Here is a 17,541-nt window from a genome sequence, read left to right on the forward strand (position 1 = left end):
TCCACCAGAGTTGCCTGTTCAGGAACCCAAGGTTCTGACATGTTTATGCTGTTTACTCCTTATTTATTGCTTTATATATAAAGGGAAACATAAAGTAGTTGGGTTTATTCATACATTTTATTATCCATTTTGCAATGTACAGTTGGTTATTACAGGGAAATTGGAAGCAATTTTATTTTCACTTAGGATCTTTTGATGCCTAGGTCAGGATCATACAGCAGGAATAATGCTAGATAGAGAACATCCAGCTAAGTAGTACAACAGCTATTGGTATTTAGTGAGATAAATGCAGAAAGGTCTGTATTTTCTGTGATGTTTGTTGGGTCGATTCTTCAACAAGAAATTCTACCTGCTCTCCTTCATGATTACTTTGCAACTCTGTAATCAAAAAAGAAGGAAATTTTGTAATAAGTGCAATGATTAAAGCGATGCAACTAATTAAGCTTGCAGAGAAGAATTTTCCAGAACCGTTACTTAAATACCCACACAGTGTTCTGTTTGTAGCGATCCAGAGCCTCCTGTGCCACCACCTCCGAGAACTTAGGGTCGGTCCAGGGGATTTCTCCCGGCACAGTGAAGCTCATTTCTGGCTCGTCAAACAGTTTGACGGATACCTTGGTGTCGGCCGGCTTCTCAGCGTCCGCCGTGTCCTTACAGATGATCTTTATGAAAGCAGAATGAGACGTTACATACAGTATGGATCACTGATTGTGTCTGAATGGCACTGATGTCAGGACTCACTGTTTGGATTTTAAAGATGCCGTCATCACTGGTAGTGCGGTTGGCGAGCGAGGACACCCAGCTGAACTGCTTCCTCAGCGTGTCCAGCAGCTTCGAGGTGTTGAACATCTCCTCCTCAAAGTGCCTCAGGAGATTGTTGTACTCCTTTGTGAATCTCTCAGCCAAAGCCAGAGCCTGTTCCAGGTCCTCCTTCAGTGGACCTTCCAGAGGCTTCTTTCCAGAACAATCTGCACAAGAAAACCATGCTTAGAACTGGACTAGAAGAACCTGGCCCATCAGCATTAGGGCTGTGATAAGCCCCACACACAAGCAACTGGTAGGTTTCATCACTCTCAATGGCAAACAAGCTACCTACTTTGACCAAAAAAAAAAAAAAAAGAGCTGTTTTACGTTCATGCAAAACAGCCCAATACAAACTTTGTGGTTTTCTCAGTGCCATCAGACAAGTTTGCTTTTGAAAGAATCAGCAGTTTGCTGCTGCTGACCAGCTTAGCTAGATATAAAAAGTTGGTTTCCTGTCAAACTGATTAAAAACCAGGGCACGGAAGTGCAGATAGCTAACGAGAGTGTAAGACAGAGCCATCTTAAGTCTGTCTTATGCTTCGTCAGCAATGCTCATACGGCTAACCACAAACAAACTAAGGGCAGCCTGCAAGGCAAGCCAAGCTTATCATCAGACAAGCATGGAAGTAAGTAAGTAAGCAGGAAGTAAGTTCACAGTGCATGTTTTGTTGGCTGTTTAAGCAAAATGACATCAAGCTTCAACTAAAAAAAGTAGGATGTTGCAGTTTCTGCTGCCTTATCGAAGGAAGGTGATACAGAATTGCACTGTCTTGAAGGAAACTTTTGCTTAAAAGCATGTTTTAAAGTATTTGTTGATATGTATTACTTATTACATGGTAGGCTTTGAAATGTTTCCTCAGAGTGCCTAATGTCTCTAAAGTCGCATGCTGCAGTTTTAGCTTTAATAGAAAACCTACTTTACAAGCTACAAGTTATAACACTACTACACAGCTGATTAAAACAACTTTACCACAGCACTGTTGAATTCTCTATTCTAATTGGTCAGAAGGTGTTGATTCATTTTCTGCAAATCCCAGATTTATATTAATGTACCTGTTCTAACACATTTTTTTTATTAAAAGCTAATTCACAGGGACTTGTAAAGCAGATGCTCCACATAAACGAATAAAAAAAAACATTTGTTTTTGTCTTACTAACTTCAAGAGAGAGGTAAAAGCGAGACTGAAGAGGAAATGACTGTTCATAGGTGTTATGATACAAGTGATAACAGGATCTTTTTTTCCCCCACACGTTTCACAACATTAAACGTAACTATAAACAGATAAGAAATTATGATGTGTCGCTCTTTAAAAAAAATAATAAAAAGGGTTTAATGTTGGCAAATTGATGTAGTGTAAGTGTATTACAACACATGGGGAGTGCTGTTATTGGAAAATAATCAACTTGGGGGTGATAATCTTTGCAATGGGTCATCATTGATTCATTTCCTATAACAGCATGATCTGTCATGTTTTATTGCTCACTTGAGCCACTCTAAGTCCCATGTGTGTGTTTGTTTATTTTTATTTTTTTTAGTTATTATAAATTTCAGCACAAAAATCTTCAGCAGCATCCCTAAAAAAGTAGTTAACTGGTATAAAGGCATATAACTATATAATAACTTCATGTTCTTATATACTTATGGTTTCATGATTATATGAATTTGGAAGATTGTTTTGAAATTGAAAGAAGTTTTCATGATGATGCATTTAAAAGTAACAAATTAAAATCTCGTTACAAGCTTAATAACTTTTTTAAAACAGAAATTAATAATTCCAGAACAGAAGAGCTGTTAAGAACATTGAAAGTATTATGTAATTTCACTTTTAAGATCTTATTTTATTATCTTAAATGTAATAAAAGGAGCTTTAACTGGCATTACAAATTGGAAAAAGTTTATCCCTAATGGGTCAAAGTCATTTATAAATGATGTCCAGCCAAAATAAAGGTTAAAGGTCAGAATTCAGAAAATAAAAACTGATTATTGCTTTTAGGTTCAAATACAAATAAAATAACTAGTGGAGTTTTGTAGGCAATGTAGGCATGCCCCACAGTTTGATTACCTCGGACTAGATTTATTAAACTTTAGCTTATTTAATTATTATTATGTGGCCCATTGTATACAGGAAAGGCAGCTTAGCATGCTATAAATGGGAGTTATAAATGTGTTTATTTATGTTATAAATGGGAGTCTTTTATAATCGCACTCTGCAAGATCTATGAGGGTTTATTTTTTATTATTATTTATTTATTTATTTATTTTTTTGGGTGATGTCCTGAGTATAATGTGCTCCTGACACTAAGCTCACCGATATGCTGGATCTCCTTGCACTTCTCACACTCCTCTCGGAGTTTGATGCAGCCGGCAGAGTTGCGGCGAATCTCCCTGCAGGTCATTTTATCATTCCCAAATGGCCTGGTTATGACTACGTCTTCATTCACGCTGCCTTCTGTCAAAAAAACAGCAGATGTAAAGGATGGAAATTATAAATAATGTCCAAAACGAGACAATCTGCAATGTATATAGCACTATCTGAGTGCATAGTGGAGAATATCCAGTACATTCCTGAATGCATAGCAATAAATAGCCTTATATGTACAGAAATGGCCATAATGCAGTGCAGCTTGATGATACATAGCCTGTATATTGGATATGGTTTGGGACACACCCTTATTCGACTGATGGTGTGATTTTTTTTTGTTGTGATGTTTATGTGACAGTATGATGAATATGGTATAGTGTCGCTGTACTGCGTTTAATTTCACACGCAGCGTAGAGGAGTAATAAATTTGCATTAACACAGTAACGTTACCGCTTGTTTACCTTCGGAGGGAAAGTTCAAATCACCATCAATGTATGACCCGAATGATCCAAAGATGTCTTGAGTCATCTGCATCATGGGCTGGAACATGCTGTGGAAGCCAGGGAACTGCGGGTCACGGAAGAGGGACCTGTAGATGCGGGAGGGTCTGTGGAACCACCTGGGCTGTTGCAGGGAGCGCATGTGTTCGAATACTCTCATGCTGTCCAAGAAGATGCTGTCCACGCCGTCAGCCACGTCAGTGTAGCGCCTCTCCAGATCCTGGAAGTGCTGCCTCTGCTGGTCGTCCTCTTTCTCCAGAGTCTCCATGTTCTGACCATTAATCCAGATGGAGAAAGGCGAGGACCGGTTCAGGAACTCCTCTAGCTGAGACAGGAGCAGCACACAAACGTATGGGTTTGAGTTGCACTGTATTCTATCTTATGGAATAGACAGGTAATAGGCAAGTGTTACTCTGCCTTATAGTACGGCACTGCTGAAGTCTTGATTCTGGTCAGAAGCTGTTGATTTCTATAATAGCAGCTCTGACAGTTTGCAAGACAAATCACAGGTTTATATTAATACGCTGATTCTATAAGAACATCTTACAAGGGACAGATAGTCTAAGCCTAATAGTAAAGGAATTTTAAAAATGTGCTGTTATATACCAAAGGAAAATGTAGATGTGGAACTGTTGATATGGATTTTTTTTGTAAGACGTTTATTTAACATTTATGGATTTATGGAAGGAGTCTCCAGTATCAGAGCTTTGTAAATGTTAGTAAGTCTCCTGATACAGAAAAGTGTTCAGGACAGAAGACTTTGCGCTTCTGGTTTCTCAGTTACATGACAAGCTGCGTTTTTGTTGTCTTATTAACGTCAAGAAGGAGAGGGAAAAAAATAGGCTGGTGAGGGAATGACTGTATAGCTGCTATAACATAACTAATAACAGGAAGTAGCTTGTCTAATGGACATTCCACAACATTAAATGTAACTATAAATGGATAAAAAGTACTTGTTATATTTTTAATTATTAAAAATATAGTCGTTTGTATTTTGCTGTGATGGAGAAATAAAACATGGTCTTTACGGTCTTTAAAACAAGTGTTGCATGACTTAAAAAAATTGTGATGTTTGAAATTTGGATAAAGTTCTAAGCATCAAGAATGACGTTATAATAAATTTGTTACTATTAATACATATATTATTATATAGTATATTATTTATCAATTTGATATAATTTTTGTTCCAAAAATGCTTTAAATACTGAATATTTCTATTTATACAGTTTGATTGCTGGTTTATATTACTGATATTAATTATACAGTATATTGCTTGTTATTATAATCACTATTAATGTGTAATGGTTTTATATTATATTAATGATTACAGTATGTTAGTCTTGTACTGAATACAGACGTGCGTTCTATTCCCCAGATGAAAAAAAGAAAATATGGAGATACCAATAGCAATTTTCCTACTTGGAAATTACACATGATCTTTTATCATGTTATTTCTAACTGATATTAGACTAAGAAATAATTGTTTTGTTACATTATGTTTAGCTTTAGACAATAAAAGTAAGCTCTACTGTAAGACGTTTACATTTATACATGTATTTGTTATATTTATTAACATTTATATTTGTTTTATGGGCGTGTCTACTGACAAGCATCTGAATGGAGTGAACTCGTATTTGTTAGTTTACAATATGACAGATGATCTTCCAATGAGCCCCCGAATGCAGCATGACCACTGTGGATTTCTGATCTCACCTGTCGACCCACCAGGCCGGAGCCGCTGCTGCAGGTGCGAGAGTAATATTTAATACAGGTGTTCTTCAGGCACGGCTTACACTCCTCCCACAGGGCCTGTGTGGTTTCGTTACACACTGACTGCTCCTCATTCAGCTTCTCTTCCATCTCCTGTGCAACCTTCAGAGCGTCCTAATGCACACAGGAAATCTGGAGGTCTAGCACACTTTCAAACTGTTACAGTCCTCACTGAGGGGAAAAAAAACAGAATCAGTCTGAAAATCTTCTCTAACCTCTTTCTGCTTCTTGGTTTCCTCCAGCGATGACAGGAACTTCGTGTGATCTTCCTCCGACTTCTCCATCACTGTCTTCATCTCCTTTACGCCATTAATGGCATTTTCGATCTCCTTATCCACATATTTCTCTCCGAGCTGGGAGATCTCTGTGGATGCACAGCTACCATCAGGCACCGGCTGACACAGATCGCTGTTTTAACTGCACTGAGAGGACATCTGTTGTACTCACTTTTAAGGTCGTCCTGGGAGGGGGGAAGCAGACACTCAGCGGAGATGTAGAGGAGCGAAAGGCCCACCAAAGACCAACACACCCTCATCTTCAGCGAGTTCAGCTTTCAGCTGCAAGAAACACACTAAAGGTAGGAGAGACAGATGTAACGTGACTTCCTCTGACACGTGAAGCCAGACACTAGATCAAACCAGTAAATATCACGGATATAGGAAACTCAGATGCAGCATTGGGCTGAAAGGGGCCAGACACTGTTCTGTACTCTCCATAGCAGATGTGGAAGACACATTAGAAGCTGCTGCAGTTTTTACTTTTTCTAAATGGTATACACATCCTGTTAAGCAGATCACTTCTAATGTCATCCTTAAAAAAAAAAAAGCTCTTGAGGACCTAGCTACACTTACTACCTTTATTTATGCAGCACTTTATAGATTAATAGTAGTTAGCACTTAGCCACTCCAGTGGCAACCCTTCAGCGTAATAGCTACCTAGCTATACTTAATAACTTATGTCATGTAGTACTTTATAAAGAAATATTAGCTAGCTGTTTAGCCACTCCAGTGACAACCCTTCAGTGTAATGGCCACCTAGCTGTATTTAATACCTTAATACTTTAGTACTTAAATTTATAGAGTAAGAGTAGCTAAATACCCAATCTGCTAGCTAATCTAGCGTCAGTACTAGCCATCTAGCTATAGTGTTATTTTATGAAGCTGTTTAGATTTATCTAGCTAAATCTATCTGACAGGAAGATAATAGTAATCAACTAGATTTGCGAACAGTTTTCTACTTTTAGTGATGAAAATTATTATTATTGTCTTTGCATATAATACACCTCTGTGATACATGATCTCCATGTAAGGAGTGTAGGTAATTATGTGAGTGATTTCAAGTAGTGACAATAGGATCGTAATGCTGCTGCACTGCAGATGCAAATGACCAGTAAAAAGTTAGGGAAAGGCATTTTGGGTTTTGAAATCAGTGTTTATTACTGGGGAGTGATCTTTCATTTCTTTGGAGTGTAAATTTTAGTGCTATATTTGAGTTATAACCCTAAAAACCATCTGGGGAGTAGTCAAGCTGCAGTGTGTGATTTGAGGCATTGTGTAATATCTCTCTTGCTTTGAATTGTTTTCAGACAAATTTTCAGCCAAAATCCACCAGTCATAAGTAACCTGTGACCACTGTCTGGATTAGATTTGAAAGATTAAGGATTGGGTTTGTGTGTGCAGCTTCATAAACAGGCAGAAAATAAGTACAGAAGATAAATCTTTAATCTGTGTGTGGGCATGTAAGAACACAGTGAATTATTTTCCTAGCCGTATTAGCTGACGACGGCACCAACAATCATTTCCAAAGCTTCGCCACCAATCACAATCCATCTCGATGAGCAATTGAGGATTAGTCAGGCACTCAGCATGTGATGACAGTGCTATTATTCTGAGAGAACGCCTGCACGCTGCGTCGGTGCACAGAGAACCTCTGTGCTTTTGCCAGATCAATGCAGGGAGCTTGGTTATATAAGAAGCACACAAGTTCTCTGCATTCACTGCTTACTGAAACGGAACGACGCAAGCTGCTGGCTGCAGAGCCCTCAGTGCTGAGAAAACAAATCACACACATCTGACAAAAGCGGTGTGTGAGACGACGATATGTTATCATGGTTTCCACCACAGCGATGTTGAATTCTCGATTGGTCAGAAGGTGTTCATTCATTTTCTGTAACAGCAGCTCTGATAACAGCGCTGGCTGTAATTCAAATCACAGGTTTATATTAATGTGCTCATTCGAGTGCGTTTCTATAGTAACAGCTTATTCACAGGACTTGTATGGCAGATGCTTCAAAATAATCTAAGTCTACTAATAAACAGATTTAAAAAATGTATAATTGTTGATGCACTAAATAAGGTAAGACGGCTTTATTTCACATTTTTCAGAAGGAGTCTCCAGTATCAGTTCTTTATACCAGTCAAAAGTAAAGCTGGTCCTTTAAGTTTTCTTACACGGGAGAGTCTTTACGTTTTGCAGTTTCTCTCTATAACAGGGTACATTTTTATATACAATCTCTATATACATTTTTGTCTTATTAACTTCAAGAGAAAATGAGAGAACAGTTGTTTATAGCTGCTATAATGTAAGTGATAACAGGAACTGACTGCGAATGTTCCATGACAGTAAACATAACTATAAACTGATAAAAGGTATGACATCGTGTTCTTTGTTTACTAAAAAATGTAATCATTGTCAAATAGCTGTGGTAGAAGGAGAAAAAAACCCATCACACCACCTTGTGGTCATAAAGAAGATGTGGTATGGTACAGTAAGCAGTCCATAAGCCAACATTTTGTCAGTATTTCTTTTCCCAAATGATCTGTACTGAATTTGGTTATCCTGCCTACACAGGCACTGAGTATGCTGAATAGAGACATATGGGTGGAGCTAGAAATAGTGCAGAATTTCTGTTTAACTATAACTATTGGTCTATGCTTTTTTCCCCTATATAAAATATTAGCCTATAGTTTTTGGTTACTCTAATTATAGCTCCTATAGTAAAACTGGTATCATATTGGTAAAATTTTTTTTTTATCATATTCATGGTGCACCTGCACCAATCATACTGTAGACTTTTTGACCGCCTGTTTCACTTTATTTGTAAATAATGGAGTAGAAAAGTGTTAAATTCATTGGTTTCTTTTTTACTAATGTGGTACTTATTATCAAACAAAATAAATGTAATGCTATCCTGAAAATATATTGTGAAAGTATCGTTTTGCCAAGTCTTGCCATATTTGCTACATGTGCTACATGTGACTCATTTATACATCTGAACAAGCCAAACCATTTGCTATGGCAGGGGCAGTCTAAGCTCTTTCTCTCCTCATTCTGCTGCGTTTGTTATCCAGCAAATTCCAGATAGTGCTTTAGTCTTTGTTTTGATGACTTCAAAACAGACAGGAAAAAAATGTGCCTGCCAGGTTGTCTTTGGTGTTTTATTTTTAAAAATTTTTTTTTTTTTTTTTTGAAGCAGATGGCCTGGCCTGAGCTCAGAGGGATCGTTGGCGTCCTGACGAACCTGGAGTTGTGCTGCAGTGAGATGAGAGAGAGCAGTATGACATGAACCCGCTTTTTGGAGCTGAGAGTCAAATTCCCCTCTGCACTGAAAAATCAATACACATTCACCTCAGGAAGGGTGAGCGAGCAGACACACTATTTAACCCTCTGTGTGTGCAGTTACGCAATTGCACAACAATGCCAGAGTTAAAGATAAAGGTTATTTGATAAACCTGTGATTTTTAAAATATATGCTTTCATTTCATTCTGGGTATTACTACACCACATGGGATTAGTGATGTCCTGCAGTCTAGTTTTCATGTATTATAATAGCATTATGTGCAAGTATCAGAATAAAAAAACATTTTACCTCCATATTGAAATATTCACTTTTACATGGATTTGGATTAAGAAAATGTTACTATTATACTATACTATACTATTATATTATATTATAATAAATACTACTACTACTACTACTACTATTATTATTATTATTATTAACAACAACAACAACAATAATAATAATAATAATAATAATAATAATAATAATAATACCATTAAAAATAAATAATAATGTTTACATTAATTATTATTATTATTATTATAGTAGTAGTAGTAGTAGTAGTATAATGACTACTATATAATATTATAGTATTATTATAAATAACAGGTACAAATGTACCTTTAACCTGAAAAAGCATTTACAAACCCTATCCTGATCCACTCTAGTAATGCAGGGCTGAACAGTTTATTTGTTAATCCTTATCGCGATATTATTGCATATAATAATATCACGAACCAAAAAAAAGTGTGTTAGTCATTTAGCCTCAGTTTAATTATGTATGTAATAACGCTAAATGCTTAGCGTTATTGTTAACACTTAGAGAGTTCAGTCTGTTTGTATAGGCAAGTAATATTTATCAGATAGCATGAACAAGAAGATTTTTTTCTGTCTGGCTTATGCAACAAACAAGAGCCTTTTAAAAATGTTCATTTTTAACCAAAATGAAATGCATACACTATGAATGCGTTAATATTGCTTATGAATTGTATTTTGAAAGTTATTACTGGACCCTGGTGCATCTGCCTCTGCAGAAACAGAGGACATTAACATTCCCACCCACTCTGTTCATGCACAGCTGCAACTTCTTCATCATTTCTTCCATGTTATTGCGGGATTGATAGCACAGAGGAATGCAATATGCAAGCAGAAGTGCTCAAGACAATCCCTTAATGTGTCACTGTGTGTTATCATCATCATCATCATCATCATCAGGCGCAATTTAGTGCGTATTAACGGGATTATTATTATTATCATTATCATTATTATTATTATTATTACTATAAAACAGTATGAGAGTGCGCATTATTATAGCTGCAACACTGTGTTCTGTGGTGAAGAGTTCAGATGTGGGAAGATAACGCGCACTTACCGAGCCGTCTCTCGCGCAGCTGGATCCGTGCGTCCTCCGCTTCCCTGCGCGCGCGCGCCCCGTTATTTATACCGCGAGGTGGCGACGTGATTCAGCGCGCGAGCACGAACCCCTCCTCAGCCACCCCCTGCACCCCACCCTTGTTTCTGCACTGCTGGACTTTTCCAGAAGTGTCACGCGCCTCTCTCTCTCTCTCTGTCCGCTGCCTGAGGGACACAGGTTGCCAGATTGTGGATTTTACTCCCAAGTGAACATACTGTCTACAGGCTTAAATTCCCTCTTATTATATACAGTGGGTTCAAAATGCGTTTATATCACTTTACATTTGCGCAGTTTATTGTGTTATAGATTGAATTTAAAACGGATTAAATGTACTTTTGGCATAAATCTACTGACAGTAATCCATGACAAAACATGTTTTTATCATTTTTATTTTAAAAAATAATAAACTGAAGTTTCATTTAGATATGTATGCATTCTTTTCACTGACTTCACTGTGACCTATGCAATTTCCCACAATGCAACACGTTTGTAACTATGAGGCCATTTTATTCCCTAGCTATATACAGTATATGGCCAAAGGAATATGGACACCTGACCGTCACACCCATATGTGGTTCTTCCCCAAACTGTTGCCACAAAGTTGGAAGCACACAATTGTATAGAATGTATTTGTATGCTGTAGCGTTAAAATTTCCCTTCACTGGAGCTAAGAGGCAGAAGTCGAGTGTCCTGCACAGAGCACAGAGCTTTGGGAATGGGACCGACTGTGCCCCAGACCTCCTCACACAACATCAGTGCCTGACCTCACTAATCCTCTTGTGGAGGAATAATCACAAATCCCCACAGCCACGCTCCAAAATCTAGTGGAAAGCCTTCCCAGAAGAGTGGAGGATATTATTACAGCAAAAGGGGCTAAATCTGGAAGCTCATATGGGTGTGATTGGTCAGGTGTCCACAAATCTTTTGACTATATAGTGTAAAGTATAGGTGACTATTTGCCTACATGTACTTTAACAGCAAGACGGGTATTGAGATCTCTCCTGGAAGATCTCTGTTGTTTGTCAAAATTGTTGAGATTTTTTTAAAATTAAAATTGTCTAATTAAGTTGTACATCTCATATGTACATATATATGTATATATGAATCCACCATATCGATGGAGTTGTGAGGATGAATGTGTTAAACAGTCCATAATGTTTGATATCACCATAATGAACATTATGCTGGGCGCGGTAATGTAATCAAGGATCGGAAGTTCAGAATTCACCATGTAAATTTGAATTGACAACATTTTACTTTGTCATGAGAGAATAAAAACAAATATTGAAAGAGCACAATGTTTTGAACAGATGATCCAACTTCTCCTTGGTTGTAGTTTAAACCATTTATTCAGTACTTTGTAGAAACACCTTTGGCATCAATTACAGTTTTGAGTCTTCCTGGGGAAGTCTCTACAAACTTTGCCCACCTGGATTTGGGCACTTTCTCCCATTTTTCCTGGCAGATCCTCTGAGCTCAATCAGATTGGATGGGGAGAGTCTGTGAACTGCCATCTTCATGGGGTTCTACAGAGGTCTGGAAAATATGGAATATAAATATAAAGTATGGAATATAATGATGTTTATTTCGAAAACATGAAAAGGCTAAGATGATTAATAAAAAAGTATGGATATTTTGTCAAAGCAATATTGAGTCAAGATATCAATATGCTAAATCTTTTGTCTTTAGACATTACCCTATTTTCTGCACCAACACAGCCTCCCTAATGCATATTATATTTCGTATTTCCCTTTTCCTAAAAAAAAAAAATTGTGTTAGTTTTACCTGACAAAATAGCAACTCAGTATACAGCAAAAGTTCAAAATATACTGAGTTTGCATCTGCTGGGTTATTTATATCCATCTGTTGTATTATTGAAATATTTTTAAACTGATTAACATATTAAATTACGTCTACAGCTATGATCTAAATTCAACGCGCACTTCCAGGATGAAATATTCATGAAAAAATGTATTATTTTACAATTGTACACTCACAGACCACTTTATTTGGAACACTAGACTAATAGAACAAAACAGCCTCAGTTCTTTGTGGCATGGATTCCACAAGATGTTGGAAACATTCCTTTGAGATTCTGGTCCATGTTGACATGATTACATCCCACAATTGCCACAGATTTTTCAGGTGCACTTTCACGCTGCGAATCTCCCGTTCTACCACATGCCAAAGGAGATCTATTGGATTCAGAGCAGGTGACTGGAAAGCCTTCTGGAGAACACTGAAGTCATTGTCATGTTCATGAAACCAGTTTGAGACGACTTTTGCTTTGTGACATGGTGCATTATCATGCTGGAAGTAGCCATTAGAAGATGGGTAAATTGAAGGGAAACACATGGTCAGCAACAATATTCAAATAAGCTGTGGCATTCAAGTGATGATTTGTTGGTATTAACGGGTCCAAAGTGCGCCAAGAAAACATTCCTCGCACCATTACACCACCTCCACCAGCCTGGACTGTTGAAACAAGGCAGGTTGGGTCCATAGATTCATGCTGTTGGTGCCACATTCTGACCCTACCATCTGTGTGACTCAGCAGAAATTGAGATTCATCAGACTTGGCTGTTCTTGGCTGACAGATGTGGTCTTCTGCTGTAGTAGTGCATCCACCTCAAGGTTCGTTGTGTTGTGTTGTGCATTCTGAAATGCTTTTCTGCTCAGCACAGTTATACAGCAAAGGGGGAATAAGTCTGAAATGTTTAAAAAGCACATGAGTGTGATGATAAGGTGTCCATATAGTGTAAATAACCTGTTAATAATGGTCTACCAGTATGACCAGTTGGGTCAGTGTTTTGGCAACTGGTAGCCGGTTAGATCAAACTGGATCTTTCACCAGGGATAACACACATGACTCAACTCATCAGCTAATAACCAATACCTTCATGGACTGAATCTGGTGTGTGAGAGATTTCTAAGTAAATAGAAATCACTGTAGTGTTGAGATCCTACACTTCTTCTTTTGAGAATAGAGAGGATTTTAACCTGTAATTGGGCTGCAAACTCTAAAAACCAATCTGGCAACCCTATTCCAAGGCGAGCTTGAACCAAAGACTTACGGGATTAAAAATATCCAGTCATTTACGGGCAAGGATAAAGTCGTGTTGTTGATCAGTCTGCTGAAGTGATCACATTTTGAAGGAATGAATCAGCAGAGACACATCAGTTGACCTACTTAAGCAGATCTTCAGCTTGGACTGTGAAATACATGTACAGTGAATAACATTAGCATTAGTAGTGCACCAGTGTCTAATCTATCCCGTGGGGAAAGTGCACAGGGATTCAGTGTAAACAAGTGTAAACTGTGGCTTTCTCTCTATTATAAAATGCAGACTGTAACTGAGTGGCTTGAATTTAATGCACTTCAATGCCAAGCAGCTCTGAGTCCAGATGTTTAGCTTTCCAGCATGGGCTTTATTTTTCAGTGTGATGGAAAATATCCTTATGCATGGAAGCCCTGAATTGCAAGTTGAAGTGCTATGTTTCTATTTCATAACCATCATTTTAATACTTGGATGAAAATCCTTTGCAGTCAATGACTGCCTGAAGTCTGGAGCCCATGGACATCACCAAATTCTGAGTTTCCTCCCTGGAGATGCTTTGCCAGGCCTTCACTGCAGACACCTTCAGTTGCTGCTTGTTTGTGGGTCTTTCTGCCTTCGGTCTTGTCTTCAGTACGTGAAAAGCATGCTTGGGTTGAGATCAGGCGACTGACTTGGCCGTTGAAGAATATTCCTTTTCTCTGCCCTCATAAAGTCTTGAGTTGCTTTCGCAATATGTTTAGGGTCATTATCCACCTGCACTGTGAAGCGGCGTCCTATCAGTTTTGTAGCCTTTGGCTGAATGTGAGCAGAGAGTATAGCCCTATACACCTCAGAATTCACCTTGCTACTTCTGTCAACAGTCACATCATCAATAAACACCATTGAGCCCGTTCCATTGGCAGCCATACATTCCCATGCCATAACACTGCCTCCACCATGTTCCTCCAGATCTTTTATCTGCTTCATTTGTCTTGAAGTAATGAGGGAATGGACCGCACCTGGTCAGTTACCTTCTTGTCAGTCAATTGTCCCAATACCTTTGAGCCCCTGAAAATGGAGGTACTTTTATATATATATATATATATATATATATATATATATATATATATATATATATATATATATATATATATATATATGTATACCTGTTCAGAGATATGTCAAATGGGCACAATAACTTGAAATAATGGGTCAAAAACTATGAGACACTCAGTCAAATAACATGATATCTTGAAACAACAAATTAGATTTAGTTGTAATTAGATAAAGTAGAAAAATTAGATATTGAGCTGAAATAACAAGATATTAATATCACATTATTTGATATTGTCAAGTCAAAATAATAAGTTGAAATAACAACATACTATCTTGAATTAATGAGGTATTAAGTCATAATAACAAGATTTTAATTCAAAATAATGACATTATATCTTGAAATAATGAGTTACTAAGCCAAAACTATGTATTAGTAAGTTGTAATAAGATATTATGTTGAATTAAGAACATACTATCTCAAATTACCAAAATATTAAGTAAAAATAATGTTATTGCATTTCAACTTTTTTTTTAAGTTATGCAGCTGTGTGCATGAGATAAGACAACCTAAATATAATCTATTTTACAATATATCAGTGAGCTTTAATGAAAAGTGCAACAGTAAAGCAATTCAAAATAAAATGTAAAATCAGTAGAAAAATAGTTATAGAAAATAAGAAAAGACAAGACATTTGGCAGTGAGACTTGGAGAATATGCAAAGACTGGCCAAGCAATCAGTCAAGTATAACAACTGATAGCATGTTACAAATGCTGCTCATGGGATACCAAAGAGGTTGGAGGCAGTTATAAAGGCAAAGCCTGGCCATACATGTTATTGTCATTTTAATTTCTTTTATTGATAATATCTGAACATATAGTATTTATGTAGGCCTAATAATAAAATCAATGCACTTAAATAAATGCTATAAACTAAATCTCCTTGTCTTCTGCATTTTGTCCTAACGGTATACAAACTTTTGCACTTAATTCTAGCTCACAAGCACAAAAGTCGCTCTCTGAAGTTTGCTCCCCATAAACATGTGACTCATGCCCCAGAGTCTGCAGAGTAAACAATGTTTATAATGCTGATAATTATATGATGTTCCATTCACTACTGTAAATGGATTTAGACTTTTGGTTATTAGGTCTGCTGTGGTGAAGACAGGTGGTGCTTGTGGTTGCTTGGTGCATGTTATTACTTGTCATGTCTAGGTCCTGGTCCGGGTTGTTTGTCAGGCGTTTCAGGAGCCAAAATTTCAGGAGGCCACAGCTGCACATTGTCCTGTCTTACTCACAGTGAGTCAAAGGTGATTAAAGCCTGTTTTTGAGCACACGTTGACTTGAAATTTTTTTTTTTTCTCAGGGGGGGGCAAAAACATCTGAGTGACTCATGTTCACCCTGTGCTGTAACATACACATGTATGCATTTGTACAAATACAATTGTACGTCATACGTATTATGTTTATTTAATTATACAAAGTGACAAACAAGTGAGGCAGAATCAAATTCAGCTATATGCTCGAAGGTCGAGGGTTTAATGGAAACAATGATCCTGAAACACATTAAATATATTTATATTGAAATATTTGTGATGTGTTTAGTGATTCTGGTCCTAATTTGTTGGTTGGTGTGTTTGGTGCTGTTGGTGCTGACGTCCCAAAGGGACACTGGTAGCGCAGTTACAGCCGTGTTTATTAGAAACAATTTCAACAATCTCAAACATAAGGGATAATGGTCAGAGTTCGATGTCAGCTCTTCAAAACAGAAGAGCAAGAGCTTCTTTTCCCGCTCACCATTTTCCAGCAACATTAACCATCATATTAATGAGAAATCCAACATAGAAATAGTAGAGACAGCAAATGTTGTACTCTTAAATTTCAGAATGCAATGCAGCTGCTGTATATGACACATATGCGGCAGAGATTTGGCTTGGCTAGTTAGAGGTCTGTGTGATGGTGATCGTGATGATGTTGAAAGTGGTATTAGCCTGAAAGTTGAAGCTTTGAAAGCTGATCTTTGAGCAGAGTGTACAAATGAGGACGTGAGAGAGCAGGACAAACTAAAGGACTAAAGTGCTGCTGCATCAGTAGGGATTTAGTTAAGGGCTAAATCTCACTGCACCGCTATCGGCAGGAAAACACCCCAACGTGTCGATGAAAGAAAAAACATTTAATTTTATTACGAAACCAAAATCTTGGTCGGCATTCATTCAGGGTGGATTTTTCCTTTAAGGACTTGCACAAAGAGGGGCTGTTTGGTACTATTTGTTTATCCAACATGGTGCAGCCACACTTCCTCTAATATGAGTGCCAAATCATTACATAATTATATATTGGAGTTGCCTGATGCAGGGCTAAAATATAATAACCATGGAGGATTTTACCGGTTTTTACCTCAGGGTTTAACAACATATTTTAGCACCCAAAGTCAAATCCTTCCACGTCTACACAGCAGTGAGATATAATTATCAACACCAGTTACACACAGGATGATAGAAACTTTTATACATGTGTAATTTCCTCAGCAAAAGGTCTGCAAACGTCAGCAATACTGATCTTATTCTGCTTTGTTCACATCTTATTTCAACAGTGGTCATAAAAATAGTGCGAGATGTTTGAATTGTTTTCTTGGTCACAAGCTAGCAGTGATGTCACCAGTTCACAGAACAGCAGTATTTTTGTTGTGGGAACTGAACATGTTTTCGTTTCTGGTTGCAAGCACTGAGCTTTAACCATTCAGCTAACTCTGCCTTATATTTTCAATAAAATAAGAGCCTATGCATGCTTTTGTTTTTTCTGATTTGTATTGCACTACAAGTACGTAAATGTATTTCAGCATTTTCCCTGCATTAAAGACAAGACTCTACGCAATCTTCACCTGGGCCTTAAACCTGCTTTACAATTTATTTATATTATCATGTACACCACTATTATTAGCAGTGTACTGTAAACAGTATTAATGGAAATAATATTTTCTATGCTTGGGCATCCGCATCAGTTTTTGAACAAAACTGAGTTTTTTTTTTTTGCCTA

The 17,541-nt window shown here is 37.4% G+C and overlaps 1 protein-coding gene across 4 annotated transcripts; it reads right to left on the reverse strand.

Moving 5' to 3' along the window:
• Positions 1-98: 98 nt before the first annotated feature.
• On the reverse strand, positions 99-10,524 carry clu (clusterin). Of its 4 annotated transcripts, none has more exons than XM_026923497.3 (9): positions 10,372-10,524; positions 5,885-6,008; positions 5,653-5,801; positions 5,381-5,551; positions 3,629-3,992; positions 3,114-3,251; positions 742-968; positions 487-662; positions 99-378 (listed from the first exon to the last, which is right to left on the reverse strand). In XM_026923497.3, exons 2-9 carry the CDS (start codon positions 5,970-5,972, stop codon positions 366-368), a joined length of 1,326 nt encoding a protein of 441 aa, XP_026779298.2. In that variant the 5' UTR covers positions 5,973-6,008; positions 10,372-10,524; the 3' UTR covers positions 99-365. The 4 variants fall into 4 exon arrangements, with proteins under 4 accessions (XP_026779298.2, XP_026779296.2, XP_053098086.1 ...); XM_026923495.3 differs by having other exon boundaries at positions 3,114-3,254; XM_053242111.1 differs by lacking the exon at positions 99-378 and having other exon boundaries at positions 471-662; positions 3,114-3,254.
• Positions 10,525-17,541: the final 7,017 nt, after the last annotated feature.

The sequence above is a fragment of the Pangasianodon hypophthalmus genome, chromosome 19, assembly GCF_027358585.1.
Source record: "Pangasianodon hypophthalmus isolate fPanHyp1 chromosome 19, fPanHyp1.pri, whole genome shotgun sequence".
In the NCBI taxonomy this organism is placed as follows: Eukaryota; Metazoa; Chordata; class Actinopteri; order Siluriformes; family Pangasiidae; genus Pangasianodon; species Pangasianodon hypophthalmus.

Excerpts from the sequence above, each read along its gene's own strand:
- clu (XM_053242111.1), bottom strand. The coding sequence starts at position 5,972 with ATGAGGGTGTGTTGGTCTTTGGTGGGCCTTTCGCTCCTCTACATCTCC. Across the intron at positions 3,993-5,380 it reads CCGGCCTGGTGGGTCGACAG|CTAGAGGAGTTCCTGAACCG; the intron begins GTGAGATCAGAA and ends CTCCTGTCTCAG. Across the intron at positions 3,255-3,628 it reads TTTGAACTTTCCCTCCGAAG|AAGGCAGCGTGAATGAAGAC; the intron begins GTAAACAAGCGG and ends TTTTTTTGACAG.